This window comes from Debaryomyces fabryi (genome assembly GCF_001447935.2).
Source record: "Debaryomyces fabryi strain CBS 789 chromosome Unknown contig00039, whole genome shotgun sequence".
Classification (NCBI taxonomy): Eukaryota; Fungi; Ascomycota; class Pichiomycetes; order Serinales; family Debaryomycetaceae; genus Debaryomyces; species Debaryomyces fabryi.
This window is the reverse complement of record NW_015385465.1, coordinates 1-13,542: the sequence shown is the minus strand read 5'-3', so window position 1 is coordinate 13,542 and position 13,542 is coordinate 1. Positions and strand designations below refer to the sequence as shown.

The following is a 13,542-nucleotide window of genomic DNA, read 5'->3' as shown; positions in this document are numbered from 1 at the left end:
CGTGCGAATAGACATTTCTGAGAAGAGGAGGTTTGAGTTATCTTTTAACTATCATTATTCTACACATTCGTATACAAACTAGGATGGCAGACGATAACTCTCAAAGCAATGGTACAGTCAAAGTACCAACAAATCAACATGATAATCCATTATTAAATAAATTAACTCCACAACAATTCGATGCCAGTATTAGGTTTTATGAAGCCGACAAAAAATTGAACCCCGAAGACAGAGGTGAAGTGGCTAATGATTTACAGTCAATTATGTATAAAACTGCATTCATTGGGTATGGTTCGGCCATGGGTAACTTCTTCGTACCTACAATTATAAACAGATTTCAACATCCTTCTGTGCCAAGCACTCCTACTAAGATAAGGCCATTTGTTCATAAGCCATTTCTTTCGTTCCTAATTGGATTAACTGCTTTGCTTATAACGAACCAACAAGTGGCCAAGTATCAATTCTCAAAGAAAATAGAATCTTTGGAATCTGAATCAAGCAAAAAAAATCAACTTGAAGCTTGGAAGTCAATGGATTATCATCAGGCCAGTTTGTTTTTCCTCTACTATAGAAAGACAGCAGAGAACCCAAGATTTGTTGTTAAAGACCCTAGAACGTTCACTGAGCAATCTTTGCACGAAGTTCGTTACGATCCTCCATCAAAGGATCGTCATTTTACGAAAGCATTAGGAATTGGCCGTGAGGACGATTCAGAAAAACATGAAATGTCACATTGGGACCAGATTCGTACTGCTAATGGCTTTGCACCTAGCCAGACCCCAAGTTCTTCCCCTGAAAACAATCAAGAGTTACCATCTGATTTATCTACAGATCAAGTTGGTATTAACGCCAATTACGAAGAAGAACAGGCAAAACCTGTAACTGCTTGGGATGCCATTAGACAGCAGTCCCGTAAGCCATAAATAGTCTGATATCTGTATATACCATAATAAATAGTTCTATGTCGTTAGTTGTAATATTCTATACTGAAAATTACACAAAATTGATTAGGTCTTAAAAACACGCTGGAATCAACTTCACCAAATAAACGTATACAAGAGAACTTCTACACCTTACACACCTAACAAGATGGATTCATTCGGCGATTCTGGTGAATTATATACCATAAGAAATCAATTTTTTACAAACCAACATCAAAAAGTTATATCATATACTTTGGATCAGTTTTCTCCTGAAGGACAATTGAGAGTATTAGAGTACCAAGTCAGATCTACAATTGCGTTACAGAAAGATGCATCTAGTCTAATTGATAGTGGAAAGAGCTCATTTCCAGACAACGAACAGCTCTTTTTATTATTAAATGCCTGGAATGATTTGAAATCGTTCGGAACCGATGATTCGACATATTTTGAAGATATCACTCAAGCCGAGTTTGAATTACAAGCAGTCTTGACAGCTATATACTTGGTAAACTTTAAGAAAGATATTGATCAAGCGATCAGTTTATTGACCAATTATATTGATTCTGGCAATTTGAACCCTAATGAATTAGAGTCATTTTTAATTTTGGTACAATTGTACTTAATTAAGGGCAATTTCAATGCTGCCAACAAAATCTTGCTCAATTTTAAAAACTTCCCAGACTCTGCAAGAGATAGTATAATTTACCAAGTTTTAGAATCATGGTTGTTGTCTGTTAAAGGTGAATCCGATAATATAAATAATGCGTACTATTTTTATGATGAATTATTATCGGTTGACTTCGATGAGGATTCTCAAGGCAGATTTAAGATCTTGAATGTTTTGTTTGTCTTGACTTTACAGTTGAAGCATTACCCTGAAGCACAAGAATTATTAGTTCAAATGAAAACATTAGAAGGTAAGATTGATGGCGATTTTCTTGCTAACCAAATTACCATGGATTATTTACTTAATAACGGTGAAAACGTTGAAGAATTATTAAAAGAATTATCGAAAACTCAAGAAGAACATCAACTTTTGGAAGAAGCGAAAGAAAAGAACTCTAAGTTCGACGAAATCGTTCAAAAGTATAAAACTGCTGTTTAAATATATATATTTAGGATATATATTTTACGATATACACACTATAATAACTTTAAAACCTGTCCCTTATTTCTATAAACTGTAATTAGAAACAATAGAAATTTGATCTGCTATAAATTCTATTTGACCAGCTCTGGAGCCAAAGTCAAATTCTTTTTTCGTACTGTCTATTCTACTCTTCGATTTTGACAACTTCACCTTCGTCGTTAAATTTCAAACCCTCAGCTAGTAATCTCTTTTCAATTTCTTTTAATTCATTTTCACGTTCTAATAATTCCTTTCTCTTATTAATCAAATCTTGATGAACTCTTTCTTCAAACTTTCTCAATCTTTCTTCTTCAAGTTTGATTTGTTCTTCTTTCATCAAATAATTCGATCCTTCGTTATTATCATTACGTCCATTCTCCAAATATGGTGAATCCGTTCTTGGTGATTGTACTTTAGAAGCAAACGACTCCGAGTCACCGTTTTCATGAGTTGATGCATTGTCCTTGTTGGCGTATTGGAATTGTTTACCAGACAAAGCTTCAGTTCTATAATCTTCATATATAGAATCATGAGTCCTTTCTTTAAATTCATTCAAATGAGTGATTAATAACACGTTCTTCAATATTGTGAAATCATTACATTCTGGCATTTCCACATTAATGGGTTTCAAGTAGGATGGATCTAAAACTCTTAATTTGAGTAAATCTTCACCCTCATCATCTTGGTTTTCTTGATATGTATTAGCACCAATGATTGAAAATGGGATCAACGAATTCAAGTACTTATTATACTCGATAATTTCGTCGTCAATATAATCTTCTTCATATTCGTATTCATTGAATCTGTAAAAGTTGATTCCATAGTTAGTCAAATCTTCCAAAATATATTGCTTATTCAATTGCAATTCACGCGGAGTCAACGAATCAGCCTTTGCAATTACAGGAATAATATTAACAAGCTTATTAACATGTAACATAAATTTGACGTCGATTTCTGATAATCCATGGCCTGTTGGATTAATCATGTAAATCAAAACATGAATACGACCATCCTTAAAACGAGGATTACGTCTCACACGAGATTCTTCCAACAACACTTCATCGTATTGATGTCTTATAAAGTCAACAATCAATTTGAAGTCTTCGTCACAGTTGATCAGGTTGGCGAAATTTGGAGTGTCAATAATATTTAACGAAATTTTATGACCGTCATTGTCTTCCAATTCGACGTTTTCATGTCTCAATGTTAACTTCTTAGTAAACGGATCTTGGTTAACCGTCAGGGAACATGGCACGATTGAATTCCCCCCACAAAGAGTATTTATTAAAGTCGAACGTCCTGATCCACTCTCTCCAACTATCATTACTGAAAAGTTAATGGATTTCTTGAGAGTTTTTCTCTTACGCAAAGCTGACGACGATGCATTCGGATCCTGTGAATAGCTGTATCCTGACATTATGATAATCGATGTAAGTCAACGGTTAATTAAAGGAATATTGTTTATTCGATCTTGTTGATATTTCGTCGTGCAAAAAAAAACACGTCTAAGTAAGTAACCTGCAAAATATTTTACTGAAAGGTGTTTACAGTTTAGGTCCAAATATAAATTTCGAATGGAATGGCTACTGTTAGATACCGAAATAATGATCTAGTTAGGAATCAAAGGATCAATTATATAACAGCATGAAAGAAAATAGTTAACATTCTTGATCTCAAAGTGAATTTTCCAGTTCTACGGTATTAATGGCCCGCCCGTACGAGGGAGTTGCAAAATTCACTATGCCTTAGTTTCCCTTCAGATCGGACCTTTCAAACATTACAGTTTCAGCCACACGATTGGGCTAGAACTCAAATATTGGTTCATGTCCGGTTTTTAGACCCCATAGTACTAGGGTTTTTGTAAACATTTTAACTTGCAACAATGTCGTCATGAGACATTCAATGCTTGACGACATTGTACAATAAGCCTGGGATGGGACTTAATGGAAGACTAGAGAGGCATTGATTTACGATATTCCATGATCCATAGTACCAGAGCTGCTGCAAACACTGTTTGCAGCAAACTGAGAATGTCCGTCTTGCTCAATTTTGTTTCTGTACGATATCGAACTCGAATCACTGAATGGTATGCCTCAGAAGTAATCACAGATAGAAAGTCCAAATTTCAAGCAAGACATGTCCCAATCACCGACGAACAGGAAATACCCGTTATATTGGAACAACTATTACAGGACCACAAGAATATCTCCCGTTCGAGCCATCCGCATATAATAGCATGGAGAACTGGCCAAATTTCCCAGGTACTACCTCCACCAACACATCCCAAATCCAAAAAACGAAAAGAACCCCTAACAGACCATGAAACTGGGAAAGAGGTTAAGTATCATAATATCAGTCAGGGTTTTAAAGATAATGGCGAAAAAGGTGCCGGGTCAAAATTACTACAACAGGTCTTAGTGCACCATAACCTAATAAATATATTGGTGATTGTCACTCGCTGGTACGGTGGCAGCCCTCTAGGTTCCCTGCGATTTAGACACATAATCAATGCATCCCTAGATAGTCTACGTAAGAGTGGTACTCTATAGTTTAGTTCCTACCGTCAACCATACATAATTGATTTAAATAAAATATTAATATAATCATGTGACTCTGGCTAATATTTTTCACTTCACGACTATGACTACTATCTAATCTGTATATCTTGTTCTTACGTTGTACACGAATTCACAATATGATTGGTGCCAGAAGAGGTTTGCTTTGTGCAAAAGGCTTAGTTGCTGGCGTATCAGCTCGTACACAAGTCCCTAGGTTTTTCAAAAATTCACCAAAACTCAATATTAGAGTTAGTGCTTATTCTACCAAGGCAGTCCCTTTAACAGCTGAAACTTACAGTGACAAGGTGAAACGTGATGAAAGATTTAAGCAGTTAGAAGAGTCAGACATAGAATTCTTCCATTCAGTTTTACAAGATCCACATGGTGTTATTACTGGGGAAGAAGACATAGAATTCTACAATGAGGATTGGATGAGAAAATATAAAGGTCAATCGAAGTTGGTATTGAGACCTAAGACCACGGAACAAATTTCTCAAATCATCAAGTACTGTAACGACAAAAAATTGGCAGTTGTGCCCCAAGGTGGTAATACTGGATTAGTTGGAGGATCTAACCCTATCTTTGATGAAATTATCATTTCATTAGCTAGTATGAATAAGATTAGATCCTTTGATGAAGTCAGTGGTATTTTGAAGTGTGATGCTGGTTTAATTTTAGAAAACGCAGACAATGCTTTAGCTGAGAAAGGCTATATTTTTCCCTTGGATTTAGGAGCCAAAGGTTCGTGCCATGTTGGTGGTAATGTTGCAACTAACGCAGGTGGTTTAAGATTGTTGAAATATGGGTCCTTGCATGGTAGTGTTTTAGGATTGGAAGCAGTTTTACCTGATGGAACTATTTACAATTCTATGAATTCGTTGAGAAAAGATAATACTGGCTATGATTTAAAGCAATTATTTATTGGCTCTGAAGGTACCTTGGGTGTAATTACGGGTGTCTCTATTTTATGCCCGTCCAGACCGCAAGTGTTCAACGTTGCATTTTTAGCAGTTTCCTCATATGAAGCCGTTCAGAAAGTTTTTGTTGGTGCTCGTCGTGAATTATCCGAGATTTTATCAGCATTCGAGTTCATGGATGGTAAATCTCAGCTTTTAACAGCACGTCATTTGAAGGCAGATCATCCAATTGAAAGTGGTGAATATCCATTCTATGTTTTGATCGAAACTAGTGGTTCAACCAAGGAACATGATGATGAAAAGTTAGAAGGTTTCTTAGAGAAAGCAATGGAAGATGGATTAGTTGATGATGGTATTATTGCGCAAGATGAGACCCAATTACAAAGTTTGTGGTCATGGAGAGAGTCTATTCCTGAGGCTTCGACAATTGGAGGTGGTGTCTACAAATATGATGTTTCATTACCGTTATCTGACTTATATGGATTAGTTGATGCAGCAAGTGCCAAATTAAAGGAAGCCAACTTGGTTGACTTTGATGATGATTCGAAGCCTGTTGTTGAAGCTATTGGCTACGGTCATATAGGTGATGGTAATTTACATTTGAATGTTGCAGTTAGGGAATATTCTAAAGAAATCGAGAATGTTTTAGAACCATTTGTATATGAGTGGATCCAATCTAAAAAAGGTTCTATTTCTGCTGAACATGGCTTAGGCTTTCAAAAGAAAAACTATATTGGCTATTCTAAGAATGACATTGAAATTAAATTAATGAAGGATTTAAAAAATCACTATGATCCAAATGGAATCATGAATCCTTATAAGTATATTTAGGTATATTTACATATTTATACTGAATGTACATTTGAAATTTTCATTCTAATGTAGAGGTTGTTAGATAAATAAGTAAAAAAATCAAAAAGAGATAAATTATTTCCCTATAACATAAAAATCTAAAATTTCGAAGAGTTCTTACTAATCAAAGAACCTTCTTCGTATAGTCTATCAAACTCGCTTCTAAAATACTTAGAAGCAATTGGTCTTTTGATCTTCAAAGTTGGAGTAAGAACATTGGCTTCAATGGTCAAGGGTTCGATATCGATGTATAAATTATGAACTTTTTCAAATCCTTGTAAAGAGTTTCCAATCGACTCATTCATTTCACGCAAGAACGTAGTCTTATTTTCTTTCTTATTGATGCATTTAACAATTGCATCATTTGAGGATAACTCACTTTGCTTTATGTTGCATTTAGTTTCCAACCATTTCTTAATAGGTTCAGGTTCAACACCAACAACTGCAAGAAGGAATGTTTGTAGGGAATCACCATGGACGTATAATTGCTGAAGAGATGGAAATGACGAAAGATAACTATTCTCAATCTTTTCAGGTGTGATGTATTCACCTTGAGCCAATTTGAAAAAATTCTTAACTCTATCAATAATGTACAACCTTCCATTAGTGGCATCGATTCTAGCAATATCTCCAGTGTAAAACCAGCCTTCTTCATCCTTGGATTTTTTGGTCTCCTCTTCATTCTTATAATATTCTTTAAAGATTTGTGGACCTCTAATCAATAATTCACCTCTTGGTCCTCCCTCATCGCTTGCTAAATAGTTCATTTCTGGAATATCCCGCAACTTCATTTCAGTTGTAACACCAATCGCACCACATGAGCCAGGGTTGGCTTCGTACCTTAATGAACAACAAATGCCAGCGTATGACTCTGTAGAACCGTAACCTTGAGCTAATCCTGTGTTGAATGCCGCCTTTATGAACTTTACAGTATCAGAAGATATTGGAGCCGAGCCTGTTGTAAATAAACTTAAATTATCAAAGCCGAGCTTCTTACGAAGAAGGGATAATACTCTGTCATACACAATATGGCTACCCTCATCTCCATCTTCTTGGCTTTGTAATTCAATTTTTTTATTGATAGCTTTAGAGAAAATTGCTTTTAACATTGGTTTTTCGTTGTTGTGGGTAGTCTGTGCTTTAATTGCTGCTTCAATTTTCGTGTAGACTCTTGGAACCAAATTCAAAACGTCTGGCTTTAATGTTTTAATATCATCTAATAAAGTTAAGGGCGAAGAAGATTGCGGAAATCCCATTGCAACCCCCTGGAATAGAGCAAAATAAACACTTTGTCTCTGATAAATATGTGCCAATGGTAAGAAACAAAGCGTCTTCAACTTTTTATTCTCGATGGTATTTGTAATACAGAACGTAGTACCACTGACAGCATTACGGTTGGTTAATACAACCCCTTTAGGATTTGCACCGGTAGTACCTGATGTAAACGAGATGGTATAGATAGTTTCTGGAGTAGATGGAATATTATGCACTGGATAAATTTCACCAAGTTTCTCAACTTGCTGGAAGTCGAACAAACTAACATTACATTCCTTTGCTAATAAGAGTGTTTGATAATCGGTGGAGCTTGTGTGCGCCAAATCTAACAGATCCATAGATACAATGCTAATTAAATTGGATAATTCATTTGGATATGATTTTTTCAATTGAATTATTTGTTGCAATTTATCTTTAGTACAAATAACAATAGGACTTTCTGTTAATTCCAAGATATACTTCGATGATTCAGGTCCCAAACTGTCATACAAAGCTGTATTTGTGATAGAATAATTGACACATGCCATATCAGCGATAACCCATTCTGGCTTGTTATGTGAAAAAATCGACACCACGAATGAATCATCGCTGCTTTTAGTGAAATGATTATCAATTTTCAAGTGGGCTGGAGAATCAGTCTTGAATGGGTTGTTCAGTAAAATGAAAAATAGACCAGCACCGAAGTTACGTTGTCTCTGAATGACTTGTGAATAACTTTCCCATTCAAAAGGTCCGAACGAACCATCTTCTAATTCGTTTCTCTTACCAAAACATTGCTCATCCGCATATGTATGTTCCGCATATTCCATTATTTTCTTCAAAGTATTCAAAGAGGGATGAGGATTTTCGATCAATCTATCTGGACTAAACTTGTTTCTGTAGACAGGTGAAAATCCTGGTTTAGCACTGTTTGGTAATGGAACCGAATCACATAATTTCATTGGGTCGAGGGGCAAATTCTTCAGCAATAAGCTGAAGACCTGTTCCTGAGATTCATTAAATAAAGCAGCCATATTCGTTATATCTTTATTTACAATATATTTGACAGTTTCAATGAAATTTTTTGTGCTGAGCTCTCCGGTTCCTGGGGTAGGCGAGGAATTTATACAAAACTGATGAACCGAGGTCCATTCGAAGGCGGAGACCAATAATTCGGTATATTATTATTCTACACTACATTTGAGATCAAAATCCACTATCCATTATCACAGGATAGATTAACTCGGGGACCGTCTTTGATATTTCATTTATTATCATCCGAAGTGTGCAATGTCCACCTTGAGGAATTGTATTCTATGCTATTGAGCGCGTGTATAAGCGTGTATAAATAAGAAAACTTCCATTTATGTCACCTGGAATAAACCACATAATTTATTGTTGAAGTCTAGCCTTGAAAACTAATCATAAATCCTATGTAAACCCCAATCAACTGTTCTTTCTTAAGATTAAGGACCTCAGGTTGCAAAATAGACATGTTTATAGTTGTACGCACATGTCAATGGTTAGTGCTAAAAATTTTAATGTCTCGGGCTCGAGTCTGACTATTGCCTTCTTTATTTTCCTGAATATCGCGAACGAATACGTGTATCATTTTTCATTGATCTAGTTACATTCAAAGTATATATTCTGTAAGAATTAACATCATCCTAATCATGGTACGTAATGGAACTATAAGAAAAGATATGTTGAATTATATACTAATAATTACAGGCACAACAAACACCTAAGCAAAGGGCAGCCAATGCAAAATGGGCTAAACAGAATACAAAGAAACAAGGTAAACCAAGAAACGTTAGTAAGAAAACAGAATTTCCAGTTTCCAGAAGCTGGTTATTTGTATTATTATTTTTAGTATGTGGTGGTGCCATCTTAGAACTTATCAGAATGTTTTTTTAAGGTTAGTGGAAGAAGTAAGCGTTAGTAGCAAGTTGGTGAAAGTATGAGATTTGGTTGGACATTCGTACGATAATACACAAGAGAATTAATAATATACATTCAATTCGGCATGAAATTTAGGTATAAATTCTGAGAAATAAATACGAGCAGTAGTTCTATATATTGGCCATCCATATTTAATAAATAATTTAGTATGCTGCATTTCGTAAAGTGTATTCTGAAGGGCCGATTGAGATCTGTGCACTAATCCAACGACTCTTGGCTTGTATCCTTCATGGATGAGTCTAAGTTTTCTTGATCCATAACTAGTCCTTCTGAAAAATCGGATAATAAAGGTTCGATTGAACTCTTCTGTCTTTCATTCTTAAATTTTAATTCTGTAACAGGAATATTGTTTCCAAATTCGGTATATTCCTTCAAGAAATTTTCATAGTCAGGTTGTGAATCGTCATCAAAGTTGTAGGTCGAGAATTGAATATTCTTGTTATTTACCAAATTCAAATACGGGCCACAGGTTTCGATCTCGGCTTGTGATAGAGGTGTGATCGAGTCTACTTCAGGGGACTGTGTATCAAAAGACGATTTATCAATTGCATTTAAGTTGTTTTCGAATATTGTTTCTTCATCCACTTCTGTCTTTGGCAATTCATACTTGAAAAGATGATTACCATTGAGGGGAGAAATAAGTTTAATTTGATCATTATTGTCTAATATTGCCAATTGATTAATGTTAAACTTCGAATCCGATTTGTACTTGTTATTAATATTGTTTGCAATGTTAGGTAATGATGTAAATTTAGTGGCGTTAATAGATGATAAAACCCACGAATCCAAAAATTGTCCTTTCGGTGGTACATCTTCCAGATTATCTTTAGTAAGATTGTTAGGATAATTATTAGTCAAATCGCCCGACAAATAATTTATGTTGAACCAATGTACTGATCCAGTTGCTTTTGTTATACATCCAAACCCCAAATTATTACCTTGTATAATGTTGGTGCTATCGTAGTTGCTTATAAACCAAAATATTTCCTTTATGATAGCTGATGTTTTACCTCTATTAAACTTTCCAATCAACGATATTTCATTAGGCAATTTATACAAATCCCACATGAAGAAGTTATCACCCCTATAGCTTGAATGAACTAATTGCAAGTCAAATGGTGAAAGTGATAAGTTTGAAACTCCTCCTGGTGGTTTGAAAATCCCTATTATTTTATCGTTTGATAAATCAATTATCTTTATAAGCTGATTATTGTTTGGTTGTAAAGCCATCGTCTTTTTCTGGATCGTGGTTACAGTGTTGGAAGCGGTTGAGTATAAAGCCTTGCCAATTGTTTTACTGATTGAATTTAAAGATTGAGCCATATCCTGTTCATTTTTTGCAACCACTTTTTCCTTGTCCTTGTTTAAATAGGCCTTTAATCTAGTAGAACCGACTTCTGATAACTTAAATAATCCATCTAGTGCATTGTTAGACAATGTAGATATAACTCTGTTTAAAAGAGGTCCTGGAGGCGGTAACCGTACAGGGGTGAAAATGGATCCATGCTTCCGGTTGCCTCCCTTGACTGTAAAAGATGAAATTGGATCAATATCTTCATTCTCAAATTCATTGGCCAACTTGTTATTAGTATTGTTGATAACTTTTAAATGGTCGTATTCAAATTTTGTTGGTGAATAGACTAACCAATTACCAACTATGTCAAAAATTGGCTTTCTATCGAAACAACTTGTCTTCAATAATATTTCCTCATCAGTTAATTTCGACGATAAACGATCCTGGTTTATAATCGGTTGACAGGAGTTTTTCCTTATTGACAGTAAATTCAAATCAAAATTAGCAGGACGGTATTCTTCTCCATCAAACTTAAATAAATACAAGAATCCCTCGTTATTGGAAACAACCATAAAGTTATCATTTGCTTTAATAGTGAATTCAAGTTCGCTCTCAGATTCCTGCATTACGTATGGCAACTCTAAAATCTGTTGAATTGACGTTTCATTTGATTTTCCAAGTAAATGAACTTCTAACGCATAGGGAAGGGGCAAGTTTTTGGTTTTACTCAAAACTAAAATGGTATGCCCCTCCTCTACTGTCCCATTCAAGATTTTAACCGCTTCTATTGTCCGTGAAACATCTTCTTTTGATTCTTCTGGTAATAAGGCACTAGTGGTGTATTTAAATCCATAATCCGGTGGGCCTGATGGTGGAATTGACAACGTGTACTGGCCCTGAAGGTACAAAGTATCCCCACTACATTTTGTGGTAACCTTCGCGTGGCTCGGAGGAACCCAATCCCAGACCTCTAGAAGATTAGATTTTGGGTATACGATCAACATTTCACCATTTTCACCTGGTTCAAAAAAATTGCGCTTCTCGTCTTCTTCTTCATTATTGCCGCCTAGGCTATCACTACTACTTGTGGTAGTAGCCAGTTTAATCTTTTCCCATGTCGCAGATGCGGTACCTAATTTATATCCTTTTCTTGGAGTAGCATGGCTTTTTATACGTTAATAATTGCCCTCTATTTCCTCAATTGATTTCCTATACGTACATTTTATTTATCTTTACCTGATCATTCGTGTATTCTGGCATTTTTCTCTTGATGTAAATATATTAGGACGTGCTTTTGCTAGAATTATGGTTCTAGTCCTAAACAAGCGAGTAGTATTACTTTCGTTCTTTTATATACGCTAGTATGTGTGTATCCTGGTATATTGTAGTGTAGTGTGGTGTTTAGAGAATAAAATGTGTTTAATAACGTTTTTGTTTATATTATAGATAGCGAATGGTTAAGATAAGACATGATAAGATCACGTGATTCGTGGATTGGGGACCCATGCATCGGTGACTAATTTATGGAACTGGATGTCATGATGAATGATCGGTTACAGAAAATACAGTGGTTCAGTTATGCGTCTGGTTGTGCATGACTATAGTGGTGAATAACAGTGATGTCATGTGAAGGCTAATATAGCATGTTACATTCCAGTTGAGGAACACGGAGTCCGTCTGCGACTCTAGGAGGAGATTACAGTAGAGTAATTGAATTGGATCCAGGCCCACATTGAAAATTGTAGCCGTTCTCCGGACTACGCTCTTTTAGAAGTATATCGGCGATAAAATGTTTAACGTTTATACGTCGCGTTCGCAATTATATTGAATTTTTGCAATTATCAATCAAAATCGGTTCATCTTCTACAGACAAGTCTATTCTATCTCTTAGTAGCATCACATCCATATCTTTTCATACCAGAGAAAATTTCATCTATCTCTTACTCACAATTACCTACTCTTCTAGCTCAATTACAATGTATATCGTATAATAGTCCCATTTTGACACGCAAATGCACAAGGCAATCAAATGGGGTGGAAACGATCGTATCAATATCCCAAAGTCGTAGTGTTCTCTTAAACCAATTTAAACTGAAAATAACCGAATATAATCAGGGTAGATGAGAAGGCTTACGTTTTGGTGTCTATATACTACAAATGCACATATTCATGTTCGTTTATTACTAAATAGGACCTGCCTATAGACTATCAAGAACCACAACCATATTGCTAGCTGGAAATCATTATCCAGCTACTGGTCCAACAAAGTATTATCGATTGTATTCCTACTTCATATACAAAAATAACCTAAAAACTTTTTTTACTAGGCTCGACAACAAACTGCTTTTCCGGGTAACCTTGTACTTTTTTCTTTATCAAACCCAACTTCAATTGCACTGGGCTCCCACGGCCAACCGTTGGGCCCACCATCGTTTACCCGGTACGAGTCCAGTGCGCGCCAAATCCATCTCTTATCGATCCTGTCGAACTCATCCTGGGCTCATCCCACGCTCGTCCCACGCTCATGTACCACACCCATCAAAATCGTTTGTTGGGAATACGCGACACACACTCACGACATTGCACTCACGACATTCCCACCAACGGCGCCATACAATGTTGTTTCTTCCCTTCGTAAGGGCGTTGAGAAAGT

At 35.7% G+C, this 13,542-nt stretch overlaps 7 protein-coding genes across 7 annotated transcripts; 4 read left to right on the top strand and 3 right to left on the bottom strand.

The window, feature by feature from the left end:
- Window positions 1-83: 83 nt before the first annotated feature.
- Window positions 84-923, top strand: AC631_02291 (PUP1 family protein; the record flags this gene model as incomplete). The annotated part of the gene is made up of 1 exon (XM_015611121.1): window positions 84-923. One exon carries the CDS (start codon window positions 84-86, stop codon window positions 921-923), a length of 840 nt encoding a protein of 279 aa, XP_015468021.1.
- Window positions 924-1,089: 166 nt separating this feature from the next.
- Window positions 1,090-2,028, top strand: AC631_02290 (coatomer subunit epsilon; the record flags this gene model as incomplete). The annotated part of the gene is made up of 1 exon (XM_015611120.1): window positions 1,090-2,028. The coding sequence occupies one exon, from the start codon at window positions 1,090-1,092 to the stop codon at window positions 2,026-2,028; it is 939 nt and encodes a 312-aa protein (XP_015468020.1).
- Window positions 2,029-2,197: 169 nt separating this feature from the next.
- CDC11 (septin) lies at window positions 2,198-3,469 on the bottom strand (the record flags this gene model as incomplete). The annotated part of the gene is made up of 1 exon (XM_015611119.1): window positions 2,198-3,469. One exon carries the CDS (start codon window positions 3,467-3,469, stop codon window positions 2,198-2,200), a length of 1,272 nt encoding a protein of 423 aa, XP_015468019.1.
- Window positions 3,470-4,031: 562 nt separating this feature from the next.
- AC631_02288 (YigZ family protein) lies at window positions 4,032-4,601 on the top strand (the record flags this gene model as incomplete). Its single annotated transcript, XM_015611118.1, has 1 exon — window positions 4,032-4,601. The coding sequence occupies one exon, from the start codon at window positions 4,032-4,034 to the stop codon at window positions 4,599-4,601; it is 570 nt and encodes a 189-aa protein (XP_015468018.1).
- Window positions 4,602-4,747: 146 nt separating this feature from the next.
- Window positions 4,748-6,358, top strand: AIP2 (D-lactate dehydrogenase; the record flags this gene model as incomplete). The annotated part of the gene is made up of 1 exon (XM_015611117.1): window positions 4,748-6,358. The coding sequence occupies one exon, from the start codon at window positions 4,748-4,750 to the stop codon at window positions 6,356-6,358; it is 1,611 nt and encodes a 536-aa protein (XP_015468017.1).
- A 119-nt stretch (window positions 6,359-6,477) lies between these two features.
- FAA21 (medium-chain fatty acid-CoA ligase) lies at window positions 6,478-8,667 on the bottom strand (the record flags this gene model as incomplete). The annotated part of the gene is made up of 1 exon (XM_015611116.1): window positions 6,478-8,667. The coding sequence occupies one exon, from the start codon at window positions 8,665-8,667 to the stop codon at window positions 6,478-6,480; it is 2,190 nt and encodes a 729-aa protein (XP_015468016.1).
- Window positions 8,668-9,793: 1,126 nt separating this feature from the next.
- Window positions 9,794-11,893, bottom strand: AC631_02285 (uncharacterized protein; the record flags this gene model as incomplete). The annotated part of the gene is made up of 1 exon (XM_015611115.1): window positions 9,794-11,893. The coding sequence occupies one exon, from the start codon at window positions 11,891-11,893 to the stop codon at window positions 9,794-9,796; it is 2,100 nt and encodes a 699-aa protein (XP_015468015.1).
- Window positions 11,894-13,542: the final 1,649 nt, after the last annotated feature.